General features: G+C 39.0%; 1 protein-coding gene across 1 annotated transcript in view; it reads right to left on the bottom strand.

Annotated features, from left to right (window-relative positions):
• dock1 (dedicator of cytokinesis 1) overlaps nt 1–18271 on the bottom strand; it is a 198067-nt gene that overhangs the window by 122301 nt on the left and 57495 nt on the right. The window contains exons 21-26 of the mRNA XM_016676605.1: nt 17731–17831; nt 17034–17162; nt 14443–14551; nt 10849–10919; nt 7095–7201; nt 1695–1822 (exon numbers count right to left, since the gene is read on the bottom strand). Of these exons, the coding sequence (XP_016532091.1) occupies nt 1695–1822; nt 7095–7201; nt 10849–10919; nt 14443–14551; nt 17034–17162; nt 17731–17831 (645 nt within the window). The remainder of the gene's footprint in view (nt 1–1694; nt 1823–7094; nt 7202–10848; nt 10920–14442; nt 14552–17033; nt 17163–17730; nt 17832–18271) is intronic.

Here is an 18271-nt window from a genome sequence, read left to right as displayed (position 1 = left end):
TTGCTAAATGGGAAATTTGAGTAAACAGAAATATTCTCATGTGATTTGGTGCCTTTCTTTGTCCAGTTATTGTTACACCGGCTGCAACAGTCTAGCTGCTGTTAGTTTTACTCTCTCAGTCCGTCTCAGAGTAACTGATATCAAAGACACAAACACAACAGATGTAGTTGGAGGATCTGCTGGTACTCCACACCACAGGGTTTGTGATCCAGTCTTAAGATAGCCCCCTGTTCTTTTTTTTTTTTTTCCCCTCCTATCTGTGTTTGTAAGTCTGGGAAATCTTTGGCTGTATTGATGCACCAGACAGATATGAAAGAGAAAGTGAGACTCTGAGAGGAAGCTGATATTTGTTGTAGAGCAGCAGAGGGAGTTTAAAAGCTGGAGGAGAGTGGGAGAGGTAGATAATCCCAGCAAAGTGTAGTGTGGGAGGGCGGGCCGCGGTGATCAATGACGAGAGCCTGAGAGGGCCGAGGGGAGGACATCAGGAGTCTGGGCATGGAAAACGATCAAACACACTCACACAGCAGCTGAGTATTTGTTTGCGTGTGTGGGTGTGTGTGTGTGTGTGGATCTAACTATTCGAGCATGCCAGATCCAGGGCAGGAGTCTGAGTATGAGGGATGGGAGAAGATTTGTGCTAAAATCCATTATTAATTTGGTAGTTCATCAATAGGAATGAAGGAAGAGCAATTTAGAAATGTATTAAATGAAGCCATTTATGTGGTATTAATATCAGTGTATAACGTTGTCAATTGAAAAGCATCACTTCATGGTCTGGGAACTGTTAAATGCAAATTCTTTTTAACAAACTGCATTATTATTTAACACTTGCTTCAAGGCTCTCTGGCTCTACAGCACCAGGAGACAAGGCAGAACTTATTGTGTTGTTTCATTAGTCATTTGTCGTGTTAATCTTTCCCTCCATTATATCCGAGAAATAATTTAGAGAGCAACAACAACCATTCAAGCAGTAATCACAGAAATGTGTACTGTCCAGGCACATAGTGTGACTTTTTATAGCACAATCAAGAAACTGTTACCTTTAAAAGAAATTTGACTTTGCAATTTGATAACTTGGCCACTGTCTCCTTAAGAAGTTCCTGTTCTTTCCAACACTCTGTCTTCAGCACATCATTACGACAAAACCTTTCCATTATGCCGTTGACAAACATTCTTAGAAGCACTGGATTGACAAAGAGTTTGCACGATAAGCTCAGCATATGAAACAGTCAGTTCCATTTGATGTTTGCTAATTGCTGCTGGTGCTAGTCTGAAGGAGCTGAGTGAGGAAGGGGCAGTGGAGCGGTGCTCTGTAAGAGGAAGAGCTATGTGGAAAGAGGTGACACTCTGGGAGAGCAAGTGCCAAATGATCACCACAGGCAATTTCAGGAATTTCACAAACATGAAAGAATCAAGGCAACACTCCCAGTATGTTTTTGATGAGAAGAGCTAAAAAAACAGCTGATTTTACATAATACTCTCCCTTTAAGAATAAAGACTAGGGCTCTACAACATTAGACAATCTTGGGACGATGTTGGAAAACACTGCACCGAATTTTATGGCCAAGACGTAAAGCCCAGTGTGTGGTAGAACATGACTGTGGCAGCATAATGCTGTGTGGTCAGTGCAAACTGACATTTAATTACCTCTGGCGAAAATAAAGCATGTCCTGCACGTGTGTCGTGTTTCTCACCACGTCCTTCCTGTAAAGCACCTCCATGATGTCACTGAGCAGCTGGCAGCAAGCCTTCGGCTCCTCCTGCTTCTCCAGGTGGGACTTCAGCTGTTCCGTCATCAGCGGTAGGAGGATCTCACGGCAGTCTGGAGGGACAGCAACGAACACACACGTTCACCACGTTCACCGGTTAACACGCACGAACCAGATGATGGATCACTTGAAGCAGTGCGGCATATGCTTTCTACACCGCCGCTGCAGACGCACACGGTTTAGTAATGACTCGCTGATCTCAGAGGGTTAAATTAAAACACGCGAGGCAATTAATTATTTCATTAGAGGATCTGAAACTTTCTTGAAATATGGCAGCTGAACTTTTAAAACAGCGGCAAATTATTACTGCTTTTAATTACACTGTAAGCTACAGCACAGGCCAATGGCATCAGTCATTAAGATAGAAAATCAATTGGCTGTCAGTTTGATGTCAACCATTCGCTGTCAGCAGTGGAAAACCATCTAAAAACGACTCTTGTCAGGTTCAATCACAATCTTTCTGTTATATTTAAAGGAAAAGTGTCTAGGAGACTCCAAATACCTTTATTCATTCCCTCAAACGGCCATTTAATACACAACTGCAGTCAACAGCTAAAGTGCTGACGATTAGATACAACTAGACAGACGCATATCTACAATGTTATGAGATATCAATAGGTCTAACCAAACCAACCATAGCAAGACTTTCAGTGTCAGAGACCTTTGTTTTTGCTTTTACCTTAAATGACTGATCAGATTTTTTTTTGTCCCACGACTGAGAAGTTAGGCAGTGTCTGTGACTATAATTCCTCATCCTATAGAGCCTTGGTTTAGCGAAAATAAATGAAAATGTGAGCCTTAGCACTCAAAAATGCACTGGCATGTAAATCTTTTCAAGCTTAAGTAGAATATAAGGCCAAATAATAAAGGACAGGGAGAGGAACACAATGAAGGGACTGAACCATGGAAGACGTTGTCATGAAAACAACATCTTCCATAATATATATATGTATGTAGAATATTATTTTATTTAATGGCTGTGAATATATCTACTTAATTCATACTGATTATCTACATTTAAGGTACTAATCATGAGCCATGTAGGACACGTTGAAAATAATTGCCAGTAAAAGAAAACATAAGGTTGTCAGACATCAAAGCGGTTCGAAATTACATTTATTGTTCTTCCACACAAGCTTATTGTAGGAATAATTTCATTTTAGATTACAATTATTAGGAGAAGGCTCACACCTGATTACCGCATTGAAGCCGAACAAATGCCTCAAAGTTAATTAATTTAATGGTTCATAAAAGTAACATGCGCAAACAGATGAAGCTCATGTTTGTCAAGTGAAATAAGAAGAACCACAAACCAACATGGTATACATACTGACAAGCTAGATTCTATTTTGTGATGCATTTATTGAACACAAAGGCGATTGTATTCCAAATCAACAGTGGGTTTTTGCTTCCATTATGCCTTTAAGTATCGTGACAAAATTCTGAAACTCTGACAGGATTACTTTGTTTTCTAAAGAACTGGATTCCACTCAGACACGCAACTTCTGTGCAACACTTTCAGAAAGCCAGCGTTTGTGCTCCCATCCTTTGCTGTCACTTTTCTATAGAATCTAATTGCAGCACTGACCCGCTGTGCATTGCAATTATTTAAATAATTGGTGTTATTTTTCCTCACCGGAATGGAGATGTTCTGGATATTAAAGAGTTTGTCTTGTCATTCGACGTGGAGCCTTGACACCAAGTGACAACCATGTCTGCCCTGAGATATTTTGGGTTGCTGCTCAATATAGTACCAAGCTATCTGTCTGCATGGTACAGTCTAATTGCAATGGCTGTTTTTACCTCTTTTAAAGATCCGCAGATTACAGGCTTTATGACCTATAGATGCACAACAACAACAATAATAAAAAGAAAACAAATCTGGTTTAAGGTACGTTAATACAGTTGCCATGGCTCATTCTCTTTCCAAGAAATTGTAAAAAAATAAATAAATAAATAAATAAAAATACATCAGATGGCACAATTCATACCATCTGTTTGACATACACATACAGTTGCATGTCAAACAATTTGACAATATTTAACTGGCAAATTGTTTAGGCTAGTTTTAAAAGTAAGACTCCCATTTATAGATTTATTACACACAATTACTTATTTCAAATGATTACTTCTGCTAATTTCGCTTCACATCTAATCTAACAGGGAGATGCATTGTGCCTTTGCAGATTTAGATTAGTGTGGAGTTATACGACCACATGAGAAGTTCTGGGACGGCAGAAGTACGCGAGAGTGGTGCAGGAGATGGATGAGTGCTGTGAGACGGCAGTGAGGTGTGCTGCAGGATAGGCAGGAGTTCAAGGTGGATGTGGGATTACATCAACGGTTTGGTGATGGGCAGGTGGACAGATGAGGTTAGACAGGAGTCTCTATGGAGATGCTTGCAGATGACACTGATCTGCAAGAAGACCAAAGCACGAGTGGAGGAAATGCAAGAGGCATGAACTGGAAAAGAGAGGAATGAAGATTAGTGGCAGCAAGACAAAATAAACATTTGTAAATGATGGAAAGAGAAGTGTAATAGTTATGTTACAGGGAGTAGAAGTAAAGAATGTATAGGACTTTAATTACTCCGGATCAATGCTGCAAGAAAGCAGAGTGTGGAACAGAGGTAAAGAGGTGCATGCTGGCAGGTTGACACAGGCGGGGAAGTATCAGGCATAATGTGTGACTTAAAAAAAATATAAGCAAAATGAAAGGAAATGGAGATGGTTTAGAGATGGTGCCAATGATGAAGTAGAACTGGAATTTGCAGAGCTCAAGATGTTGAGGTTCTCTTTGAGAGAGACAAGGATGGACAGCATCAGGAATGAGTTCATCAGAGGACAAGCTCACGCTACATGTTTTGGAGACAAAGACAGAGAGGCCAGACTGAGGTGGTTTGTACATGTTCAGAGGAGAGACAACGATTATATCAGCAGAAGAATGCTGAGCTTGGAGCCAGCGGGAAGGAGCCTGACAGGAAGAGCAAAAGGAAGATTTAAGGATGTGATGAAGGAGGACATGGAGTTAGTTGGTGTGAAGGTAGAGGATCCAGAGGATGGAACAAAATGAAGACAGATGATCCTGTTTCCATTTCTTTCTCCTTTAGAAACACTAAAGGTCAAATAACACCATGCAGACGAGGGAAGTGAAACTAAACAATAATCTTCCAAATTAAATGTACAGTGCAAACAGGATTTTAGCTTCTGCTGTTAACCTGTTAGCTTGCAAGATTTTTTTGTTTTTGTTTTTGTTTTTCCTGAACTGAGTCAATCTAAAATCATTATTTTTTCATGTGCTGAAAAGCTTTTTACATGTTTTCACATTCATGTTCAATACACGGAAATTCAATTTTAAGCCTATGCCACTTAGGGAGAGATATTACTTTATTTTCCAATGCAGGGTGTAAAATATACAAGCTTTGACACATTTTTTTAAGGAAAAGGAAGCCTTTCCTATTTGCGAACACATGCAAAGTGCATTAATTTAGAATGCAGAAACTGCTAAAGAGCTCTGTGGTGAAACACAGAGCACCTAGCTTAACTGTTCAGCATTAATTCACTGCAAACATCCCAGGCATTTGATTTTGGGCATGACTAGCAAAAGTGCTTTTTAGAGACCACCTGTAGATCAGGCTGCAGGAATGCTCAGACCCTTAGAGCAACAGATTAGACCACCCTAAAACCAGTCCGCCTGCTTCATTTACCATCTGCATTTGATTTAATCTTGAATGAAACAGCTCCAAAGTGGAGCTCAGCTTGATACTAATGTAGAGAGGAGAAATTTCCTTGGCAATTAGCCCTCTTCAACATCACTTCTGCAAATAAGCATTCCCAACAAAGGCAAGGCTCTGCACCTTGAAGTCAGCGAGAGATGAGAGAGAGGATAATCCGCATCTGCATCTCAGCAAATACCCATCCTGCTGATTAGCGCTCCATTCCCAAGCATCGGTGGGGGGAGGTTCACCCGTCCACAGTTATAGAAATAGATCAATAGTAATGACCAGAGGGCTGCGCAGCGAGCGCTGCCCTTCAATATCGGCGCGTTAAACTGACCCAGCCACCAACTGGAACCTTTTATGTTTGAAAAGTATGAAAGCATCGGATCATTACGCTGAAAGCGGTGACATTTACACCGTGTTGTGTTCGATATCAGACATTACTGAACAGGACAAACTTCCAATTACACCTTGTTCATGCAACCGTTCACAGCTCACTGCCTACGTTCAGACTGATCTAAACACCTCACGCTGATAAACAAGGCAGAGAGTTTAACTGGCCTCCCCACGGGGCTGCGCAGTTAATCGAATTTGAGTTCCAATTTAGATTTTAGCCCAAACAAAAATCTGAAATGAACAAAAAAAAGTATGATATTCATGAAAATTGTCTCGCCACATTCTGCTTGTTGTGTTTAAAGCATGCAGCCAAAGATGAATCGTAGGTCCCTTCATGTTGGAAGACAAGGCGGGGTTCTCAAACGCAAGAAGATGGAGTGTTTTCTAAAGGTCAGGGGTCGCTCTTTGCCTCAAGTGGAAGAGTTCATGAACCTATGGGTAGACTGGTAGAAACGTTACTTATCTGTCAACCGTCCATACATTCACCTGTCCACCAGTCTGTATAAGTCTATAAACGGATTTGTACTAATTTTATTGACTGAGCCACCGACCTACCTACCAATCCATCCATCCCATATTTTTTTAATCAATCCATTCATTTGACCATCTATCACTGTCGTCCATCCATCCAACTCTTTTTTCCATCTATCCATCCAATCTTTCATCCACCCATCTAGTCATTCGTCCATCCCTTTTTTCCATCTCGAGAGTTTTCAAGAATGAACACATACTGACATTTGGACCAGCCTCATGTCTAATTAAGGACCATGACTGTCACAAAAAGATGGACATGGATATAAAAAGCTCAGATAGATAAAAAAAATAATGAAAAAAAAATATATATATATATTGCTTGTATAGTCGCATTTTGTCAACATAACAGGAAAAAAAATTTTATAAATATGAAGAAAAATATCTTTAAAACACCATAAAACAGGAGGAACTTTTCGACAGCATTGATATTAATCCTTATTTTAAGAAGCAAGCAAGTGCAGAAGATTATTACAGATGACTTGTCTACCTCCTACAATAAACGAAGAATTTCCACCATGCCTCACCAATGACCTTTGCAGAAGCCTCACACAGGGCTGCCTGGTGGAGGCAGGTGGTGTGTGTGATTGCCTAAATTACTGAGCTGTGAGTGAAACTGCAAGCGCTGAGAAACTGGCAGTACAGTTTATATAAGCGTTTTTGTGCAGCTGCGCTCTCACCGTGATGAGTAAAGAGATCGCTGTGGACGATGTCAATCAGACAGTCGAGCTTCTGTTTCACCAGACGACCCTGGGGGACCTTCAGGATGAACTCTGTGAACAGCTTGCTGCGTAGACAAAGAGACAAACAGAGAAAAGGTCAAACTTATCAGGCGTCTCGGCTGGCCGACTGCCTCCAGACACGATATTCAGATCAGAAACATCTGGCCTAAATGGGGATCAGAACAAAAAATACGGAATGATTTAAAGTGTTAAAAAAGCATAATAATAATAATAATAATAATAATAATAATATTTAATATCAGATTTTAGAATTTGTCTGTTCATTTGCATAATTCAAGGAAATAACTAATGAAATAAAATTATTCAAATAAAATAAATAAAACGTGAACCTTGAAAATCTCTCCTAAACTCTTGAATGGTCTTTGCTTCACAATCCTCTGGAAGCTTGCTCACATTTTTATCCCGCAGATTTTCCTTCCACTCATTTTTCTATTAAATTCGCTTGTATCCAACCCTCTCCACAGGCAGCCATTATGTTATATCCCAGATACATTTGTTACACAAGAAACATATCCCACTGTCTGTAATATGCTCAGATTTGTTAGGATTAAGTATCAGGAAGAAACTGTTTGACATTCGCAATGTTAAAACATAAATCTTCCCTCCTGTTTACACATAACTCTTGTACATTACTGTTTTCTGAGGCAGGCAACATGCTTATGACTGGCCTGGACAAAAGCTAGGAGAGAAAACGTTCTGGCATTGCATGAAACACTCTCCACCCCCAAGGCTCCGGTCCGATTGCCTCCAGCTAAGACTCTTGGCAAGCTTTTAGCTAACGGGAACAGCTAAAGCCACCTTTGCTCAGCCACCAAAGAGTCAAGCCTGTGATTTAGAGCCAGGTTAATGGCTCATATGTATCAAATTTATTACAATAACAGCTGAAATCAAAGGGTTTTTGTTCCCCCCTCTGGTAGCTTGTGCACTTGCATAAATATCCACTGAATAAAAAGCACAGTTTGGTTAGGAATGGAAACAGCTGATGCAGTGTGTTAACTTTTGTGCAGGAAATACTTTCACATACATCTATCTATAGATACTATTTACATAGTGTGGTTATAAAATGTAATGAAAAATATAAAATGAACCCTCAAAATTTGGCAGCTGTCAGCTATGGAAACAGGAAAACAACAGCAAAGAGCCATCATGCAGGAGGACTCACCATTCCGATAAAAAGCAACTACAATAACTCATCTGAACAGGATTGGGATTTCTGACGGTAAATTATTTGGCATGATCTCTGGAGTCACATCAAGCGTAGTTAGACGAGCTGTGTCAGCCTCTCCCCCCCCCAAACGATTTTATGATTAATTTAACGATTAATGATAAAACAGCATTAAAAGGCTCTCTTCTCAGAAACTGCGGTTAGGTTTGATTTTATGCAAATGTTGTTCATTCCTAATCTAATTTAGGAAATTTACAATTTAAAACATTTAAAACTGGGAAACAGAAACTCGTCTAAACAGTCCTAAACAGAAAGCTTTGGGCATTTTTTTTGTACTAATTTGAAAAAATTCAATTTATACAACTCTACTGCATTCAATCAGTAGGGAGAGAAGAAGGGGGAGGGCGGAATGCTTTGGCATAAATGCACCTAATGTATTTTTTATTTATATTTCACACTTTTACATTTTCTTCTAATGAGTAATTCATGACTTTCTGTTTCTCTGTGGTATAAATATGACATGATCAGAGATCCGCTTCTTTTAGCCACTGGTCACCAGACTAGAAAAGGACCTGGGGGTTGAGCTGACCAAAAAAAAAAACTTATAGCACCAGATTGTAACACAAAGATCTCACAATGAAGATTATACTTTTCACTTTTCCCAAAGTGAATCCAGAATTAAAAATTTTAACCAGTGTGAAAAATATTACCAATTCAGAAATGATCAAATCAAACTTAATAGCAGTCACATTTTTAATAAACCAAGACAGGTGTTTTATTATTTTTATTTTATGCTCCGTCATAAAATAAAAATAATAAAACCAAGCAGCAGCGTATTTTGTCTGTGCCGGTCCCGTCTCTCTTCCAAGAGACCTGGAAGCAATTTTAGGCAAAGTATTAGGGACTCTTTGAAATACATCGAAATCTTGGATGACAATCTTGTGGGCTTAACAGGAAAACTGAAATCGATCACTGTTGGATCTTTTAGCCAGACCCAAATCAACAGAAAGAAAAAATATATATATATATACATAGAATTATGCAGATTCTCTCATAGCTGTGTCAGTCCTCAGACCTGAATCCTATAAAAGAAATCTGTGGAATGAGCAAAAGTGATGTTGGTAAAAAGGCAGTTTAACAGAGCATTACCAGCAGGATTACCTACAAAAGTGCGACTGCAGATTGGGTGTTCTTCAATTTTTTTTCACTCTGAGATTACACTGCTAATAAATTACAATGCAAACTAAAACTTTGAAAAAATTTGTCATTTACGTATTTGTGCAATCGGGTTTATAAAGTCAAACCTTTTACGCTCTAAAACAAGGGTGAGCATTTAAAAACTTTTTTCTGTTTCTCATACATATCAAGAAACATAAAACACAGAGAATAAATGTCACACATTAAACAGACAGTACAGAATCCCTGGACTTCTTTTTTTAAACTTCTCTCACAGACGCAAAGATAGATTTTCAAAAAAAAAAAGGTGCCTGAGAAAATAGGCATTTAATTTTAATTTAATTTTATACCCCAAAAACAGTCTGTTGGAAAAAAAAAGCCTAGAAATCCTCTGAACTGACACTAAGTAATCCAGATGAACAGATTGTCAGGTTACATCTTCTACTTCGTCAGACTTAATGTCATAAATGAACAGATCAGAGCGCAAGAGTGTGACACTTCATAAAGAATCCATTATGCTGTGGCTGATGACATTCACAGTGGGCAGCATTAACTAAAATGAACACTTCAGTGGAGCAGCTAGCGAGTTTCCAAGGGAACCCGAGTGTGGTTGGGCAGAGGCCATAACTATACAGCTGCTGACTGTAGAGGTGTGGAATAAAAGCACTGCAAGGCAGAAGAAAAAAAAATAGATCTGAGCACAGCTCGTCTCGATTTAGGGAAAGCACCTCAATAAATCACGTTATCGAAAAGTTTATTTCGCCAGTTCAATTGAAAAAGGTAAATATATAATATATCAACTTATTACACAAAGTGGCAAATATCAATCGTTCATTCAGCTCATCTTCAAGAACAACCAAAAAAAAAAAAAAACTGTTTCTCAGAAAGCTGGAATATTGTATAAGACTAGTAAAAAAGCTGTTTCAATATAGAAATATGGTGCTACGACTCCTAAACGACAGTTGTTCACAAGTCATTGAATCCAGAAGGAGAGTAAGCCATAAACACAGGCGTATATAAGAAGATGGAGTACAGTATAGTAGATGGAAAATATGTTAGAAGGTTCTAATTTATTGATATGAATCAGCAACTATTAAAGAGAAAAACTAAACTAATAAAACCGTATTAAACTTGGAAAATTGGTAACAAATAATCTTTGTTGAACTTCTATGGTGCATTTCAAAGCGCAATCCATACAGAAAAAAGCTCTTAAGATATTTATATAATATGTCATAAGACAGGAAAGGTCCACATCTACCCGATTATATTCTCAGTTAATGGTTACTGAATGAGTAAAAGTGACTAAATGACCAAAAGAAGAAGAAAATCATGCAAAACAAGTGAAATTACCTCAGTTCCTTGGGGTCAAAAACCAGCTTGACATCATTGACGATGGTTGGGATGTACTTTAAGGCAGCACCCTTCAAGAGATGAAGCAAAGGAAAAATTAGCCGAAATAAAACAAATATTTGGACAAATGTTCACTGGATCTGTCCCGTCTGATCATACAGTGACAAAAACTGAGAATCGAAGGCAGTTTCTCCTTGCATTTCCTCTAGTCTAGTAAAAAAGGCATTTTAATATATACATCAACATCTCAAAATTAGGATGATGTTTGTGGCCAATTTCTGATCACATATTTTTTCCTAAATCTTAGACCTGTTGATACAAATTTACTCCAATTAAATGTTTTTTTTGGGGTAGTGGAAACATTGGAATTGTTCAGTGAGCAATGAAAAAGTCAGATGGGGGTCGGATTTATCTGCTGTGTGAACGTAAACCAATTTACTGAGGTGTAACTATAATAAAAGGGCACAGGGAATACGAACTTTTACCTATTCATTGTCTAAAGTTTTTACTTATGTTTGAAATAAATCAATAATCTCAGCTACAAATAGTTAAAGAACACTCAGCTTACACCTGTGCATGCTGTAACTTAAAAAAAGAAGACTGATATCAGAAAAAGTGGCATTTTTTCCAAACAGAAAAATTGTAAAACAAAGTGCTGACTTTGAGTTCAGAGTGTTGTGTTAAATCTCTGCAAACATCGTGTCGAATTATTGTAGAGGACAACTGTGTCCTTGTCACGGTATTTTCAAAAGACAGCAACGACACCCAGCTGATATTCCATTTAATCTGCTCTAATCGTATCAGATCTGTTTTTACTCTAATATGCAAAATGTTTGCCCTGCAACCCCGTCTGTAGAAAATCGAGCTCAAGACGACGGGGGAAACTTAATTCCTCAGATGTTGTTTGTTTTGGCTCCAAATATGGCGCCATGAAAACAGTTTTCTCGCTTTGTTCCCATCAGCAGCTCAAGTCCCACCTGCTCTGAAGTGCGGCTTCTAAGTCGCAGCGAAAGACCTTTGCTTCCGTCTGTTTCCAACAACCAGCGGAAGCATCTGTTGGTATGGGTTGATCAAAGTTTAAGTCTATTTGCGTGCCGATCCGAGTTTCCGCACGAGTGCGTGCACGTCTGACCAGATGTTCTTTTTTCTTTTTTTTCAAGGAGGTTTAAAGGGACTGCTCATTAGCTCCCACCTGCTACGATGCTTTCACAGAGAGGCGGCTTTGGGAAGGGACCAGGAATCCTCGCTTTCATGGCCGTTCCTCAAGATCAGTTTTTAATTTACTGACAGTAAAGTTAATATCTCACCCAATTACACAGCAACTGACTCCTAATTGACTCCTGAACTTTCCCTACGGTTGACTGGGCACATGGATCTACTGTAGGTGCTCCAAGGTGCATGCACCCTGTGATTATGTTATCTCTAAAAGCAGAGGTGTACGCGAGGTAAGCATCTGTCAGCCTTTGAGAGAGACTGCACAGAATAATAATAAAAAAATAAATTAATTAATAAAAAAAACACAAGCTTGTCAGTTGGTTTGCAGTCTGGTGCCACCGAGTTCAGAGTACGAAAACAGCAAAATACACGAAATGAAAAAGAAACCAAAAACACAACGCTTACAGGTAGGAGGAGGAAAGAAGAGACATAAATACCTTAAGCAGCAGCTAAAGAGCAGAGTGCCAGGGGAGACCCAGACATCAGGACAGGCAAGGTCAAAGAGAAACGAAAGGCAGAACATCACAGACACAGACAGAGGAACAAACAACAGAAATCAACACATATGTAAGCTGACGACGCAAGAAAGATCTAAAAGGCTGCACAAAAACTAGGAAATTGGCAATGCTTTAACTCTTTTGATCAACTTATGTAATTTTTATTTTATTAAAAGAAAATAAAAAATTTTTATGAGCTTTCTTATGCAAGGAGAAATCTTTTTTTTTTCTTTTTTTTTTAAATATGTGCATGTTGAAATCTAAATGAAGCAGCTATTGGGAAAAATAAAGAACACAGTAAGCTGGAAGCATTTTACAACTATAAACGTTGACATTTTTGGCAGATTAGATGAAAAAAAAAGTGGGAAAATAGTGGAGCTACAGTCAAAATTTTGTGACGCGTCGATTTTGACCCTCACCAGGCTGCAAATGTACTGAATTTGACTTTCACATGGGCAAAGACACACAACTGCTTTCACACTGTCATTTTTTTTTATTTATGTATTCAACAAAAGGTTTGTTTCTATATGATGAATTGGGGACGTAGCAGCAAGGAGCCGCTTCTAAAGCTAATATCCCTGTGACCATCAATATAAAAGCAGAGATTTTGGCAGTTTTCTGCTCCAGTGCATAAATATATATACAGTATATGTGTGTGTGTGATAACACACAGCCAAGCAGGAAAAAAAAAAGAAAAAAAAGAGCTGGTATAAACGTAGAGAAGCAAATGCCCCTGCCGAAAACTTTGAAAAGACTCAGGAGGCCAACTTTACAATTCTCAATAAGTAAATATCTAACACATTCATTGATCATTAAAGGGGGAGACATCAAGTACATTCAACCCGATTCATCTTTCTATCAATAAAGATCAATATCTGTCCTTTTTTTTGGGGGGGGGGAACCTAACAAAAAGAATCTTTCTGCCAAAAAAAAGGCATTTTATATTACATTGGCCAAAAATCTGAGCTTTATTCTCATCTGACGGAACTTCTCTTCAGCTTTCACCCCAACCCGTCTGAGGTTTTTATTATTAAATTGGATTAAATTGCACACTGGAGGAGTAAGCACAAATTCTCATTCACATTATTTGTTTTTCTTAGCAAAAAAAAAAAATAATCTAAAATAATTTCCTTTCCACCACATAATTATTAACTGCTTTTGTTGATGCATTAACAACAAAAGGACTGAGATTTTTGACTGCAATACGGCAAAATGTGGAAAAGATTAAAAGGCGGGCGAAATTCCTGCTTCAGGAAAGTGAGGCTGGATGGCAGATTAGACTCCAGGGATGGGCAACTGGGGGATTTTAAAGCAGATTATGTGGTACTTATACCCTTAGCAGGACCATGGAGCACTTAACGCTCCTGAGGAACAGCTTTTTATACAGATTAAATACTATAAATCTAAAATAACACTTAACCAGCTTCAGATATCTTATTTCGGGATTTTCTTTAACTCCAACACATTTAATGCTAACTAAAAATGACTAATAATAATAATAATAATAATTATATATATATTTTTTTTTTTTTAATGTCAGAAGTTACACATATTTGTTTTTGTGCAGTCTTCAACACAGAAAATGAAAAAAAAAGGATTGAATACCAAGAAAATCTGAAGAGTGAAACATGAAAACAGTAAACAGAAGACAAAGAGATCATCTGTAAGAAGAAATCCTGATATCAGTGCCTAATAAGCTGCCGAGGGAGAAACAGGACTCATGCATCTCCCCTCACAGAATACGTCATCCGAAGCTAATCACTCCAGATTTATTTACTATTTACACAGCAGCAGTTATTTACTATTCATGCCACATTAGACACTTCCTGGCAGAGACTTTGAGCGATGGCGCACAGTTGGACTCGTGTGATAACAAGCCTACCTTCACCATGCCAGTGTTCTCTGAGCTGCTGTTCATCATGTCGTTAAAGGATGTGAAGAGGCTCCTCAAGGAGTCCATGAATTCGGCCTCGTCTTTGTTCTCGTAGAGCCTGCGAGGAGACGAAGCGAGGAGGGTTAGTTTGGCAGACGGTCACGGGGGCCGCCGTTTGTTTCAGCCCCCCCCCCACCGGCGCTGGGAACGACGGGAGTCTGACGCTTCACTGTTAAATCGTTAAACACCGTCAGCAGAGAAGAAGCCCGCACGTGCGTTATCAACGCAAATACTCTTGGATCAGAACTCACAGACAATCGCTCCTGTTGCCAGATGGATTAGCATTTAAAACATGACAAGGCCCAGAAGACCCCTACCTGCTGTCATGTGGAAACAGCAATCTGAAAAATTTAAGATCTATGCCCATATCTCTCCGGGAGTCCCAGTCAACAAAAAGGAGAGGAAATATCTGTGTTCATTCTTGGCTGTCTTATCTACAGCTGAGAGATCCACAATACACACACACAACCAGACTGTGATATATTTAAAGCCTCTCGTTTGTGTTACTTGTGATGATTATGGCTTAGAGCCAGAACTGAGAAACACTGATCTAGCTTTCGCAGTTTCCTACCACATCTTTTCGCTCCACTAAACTTTCCATTAAAATGCTTCTGTGCCGTTTGCTGGACAACTATATAGTCAGCAGTCTGTTAACGCAGTTCAGTTCAATTAAAAAAATATGTCATTGATCATAAAAGGGAAATAAAATTAAACCCTATTTGTATTTAATCTATTGGAATTTCTTTCTTCTTGAATTACTGAAATAAATCGACTTCTCGATGATATTCTAATTTACTGAGCTGCACTAATGTGTTCCTTCTGCTGGTTTGTTATGGGAAATGGTGTTAAATCCACAGTGTGTTTGTTTCCCACTTACAGAGCTCATAAATCTTCCCAAACTGGCGATGAAGTGGGAAGAGCCAAAGCTCTACTTGCTGCAAAGTAATATAATCAAGGCAAAAACTATATGAGGAGAGGGGACGGGGGAAGAGGGGGCGCTCTAAAGGCTACAGGTCAAAGAGAGACGAACTGGTATAACTGCTCAGAGTTCATTAGATTCCCCATGCTTTCTTCCATGCTGGTGGGTCTAGTGATGCTCTATCTCACAGGGCTCCAGGCATTACATGGTATGGGAGAGTCACTGTTGAGGGCTTACAGAATCATGGGATTAGAGGCGTGCGTCTCAGAGCTCCCTCTACAACAATTACTTAAAGCCGCTGCTCGCCCGCAGCACTGAAGAGCTCAGGGGGCTCTGGGCAGTCTCATGTCACTCTGTGATTAAGGTGCTCCTCTCCAATTTTACAGATATGTTCCACTAGACGGCATTAAAAAATAAAAAATAAGACCCAGTCAACGGAGACTTGGCACCTGTACATCAAGGGCTGCAGAGTGAGAGCTTCGACTAACCCAATTTTCCACATTAGGAAGAATTTTGACTCCGTTTCTGCTCCGGCACACACTCTGAACATGAGAGTTAGAGGGCACCGTGTCCTCCAGACATTGGCCAGGAAAACCAATCAAACGCTGCACACTCAATTAGTCCAGGATCATACATCATCCCACCAACAGCTTCTTTCTGTCACACTACAACCCCATCTTCCATTTAACATCCCCAAAACCAATTATAAACAGATCAACAGAAATGACTAAAATGCCATTTAGTTTTGCCTGTTTTGAGCTTTATTCTGACTGCAGCCGCAAAGAAACTGAAGGTGCATGGCATTATGTTGACGGATACGCGAGTTCACCGTCACGCAATAATAGAATTGACTGTCCATCAATCTATTTGTGCCTTTCACAAATTTTACATTCTCAAATTTCATTTACTTGAGACATCAAAGTAAATGGCTTCCTGCTTAGGTCAGTTAGGATTTCTATATATATATATATTTTTTTTTATTTTTTTTTTTTTTCAGCATTTGGAAAATTTTACTTCAACTTGTTTTATAGTCAGAGGTTTACATACATTTTTCTTTGGTATTTGTTTATCCTGTGTGTCTCTGGCGACCTGCCTGGGCCGTACCCCGCCTCTCACCCAACAACTGCTTGCGATATACATTTTAAGCCTAAAAACCTCATACAAACCACCATAAAGTAAAATTAGATTCTTTTTTTTTTTTTTTGCAATAAAAGCTTTAATGAAAAGTTAGGTTGCCTGAGGACATGCTGCAGCGCAAACTGAGCCCAGCAGGACTGCAAAAGGCATCAGATCTGCGGCCAGCAGGGCGAGCGAGATCGAATCGACTCGGATTAATGCATGTAGCAGTTTATTGTCTAACAGCGTTAGATGGAAAAACTATTTAAAAGTAATACTTGTTTACATTGTGCATTGTTTCTACCCTAATATATAATTTTTAATTGTACAGCATTAAGTGGAAACTGACATGGTATTCAAAGCTGAGCTGCCTTTAATTTACTAGCTGCTGCCATATAAAATGTTTGGTTTGCCAAGACTTCTTTTTTTCCCCCCACATCAACTAGTAATCAGTTAATTAATTAATACTAATACACCACATTCGTATTAATGCCCTAATACTCACTGGTTGAAGAGAACTCTGGAGCGCACAATGAACTTGAAGATGTATTCCAGAGCCTTCATGGCCATCAGCAGCTGTTCTGTCAGCTTCTCAGCGTTCTCCACGTAGTTCTTCAGAACTTTGGTCAATTTCCTGCAAACATGATAGATAGCAACTTAAAGGTTACATGAAGTGGTGTATTTTTTTTTCACAAACAGATGAGCACTAAAAATAAAAGAAAAGAAAAGAAAAGAAAAAAAAAAACACCCGGGTAATAATGCATGAATTTTCTGAGCAGGATTTCCAAAAACACAGGTTTTAAATAGCGCGATTAAAAAAAACCACCACTAATTTTGATTTGTGTGAAATCACAAAAGGGGAGAAAAAATGGATCTGATCAGCTAGAGTTGGTAAACATTATAGGTGGCAATAACATCTTTTCAGGAGGAATTTGTAAAATACAAATGGATGTAATTAAATGAACTCTAATCATGAGTGTTAAGCCTCATCTGAGAAATTGTGGAAGTTTTTTTTTTTTTTTGGGGTGATTTTTTTTTCGAGATTAAATGACGTTTTACAGCCAAAAAGCCGGCTGCGAGGCGCTGCTCTGTAGGTAACAAACTGTATCTAAAGTGAGATTGATTTTGCAGCGAACTCTGACCGGGCAGACCGTTTCTGTTTCTGAAACAGAAAACACTCGTAGAGAGAGAAGCAAACTTACGTGTAAGCCAGTGTGGCACTGAAATGCTTGCGAATGTAGGTTTCAAGAACGGGGTTAAAGTGCTGGAACTTTCTGTCTGCTATAAGTCCAATTATGAACACCTGTCGGGGGAACAAAAGACACTCTCATTAAAATGTAAAACCATGAATCTCGTAATGAAGAGCACCAAACATTACCTGTCTTACTCAATATGTTGAAAGAGATGGGGAAATTACACAAGATTGGCTTGGAGCAGAAAGCTATTTTCTCTCAATTCCCTTGGCCGATGATAATCTAAAACCCCCCAAATAACACAATTTATCCCCGCACATAGTCAGAAAGAGAAAAACTCTCTTCTGAGATGGACCCCCAGCTGTTGGCCAATGCCACGCGAGATGGGATTCAGCACGATACTTGGTTATGTATTAAAAGCAAAATATACTGCATTTCACAGCAAGCAAGGTGCAAGCAGTATGTGATCACTTCTTTCGGGGCTTTGTAAAAACGTTTGACTCGACTCGAAGAAAAATGTGACCCCTCCGATTCAAATCTATGCAGAAAT

Source organism: Poecilia formosa, unplaced genomic scaffold (assembly GCF_000485575.1).
Source record: "Poecilia formosa unplaced genomic scaffold, Poecilia_formosa-5.1.2 Scaffold136, whole genome shotgun sequence".
NCBI lineage: Eukaryota > Metazoa > Chordata > Actinopteri > Cyprinodontiformes > Poeciliidae > Poecilia > Poecilia formosa.
Note: the sequence above shows the minus strand (reverse complement) of the source record. Positions and strands in the feature narration are given on the sequence as shown.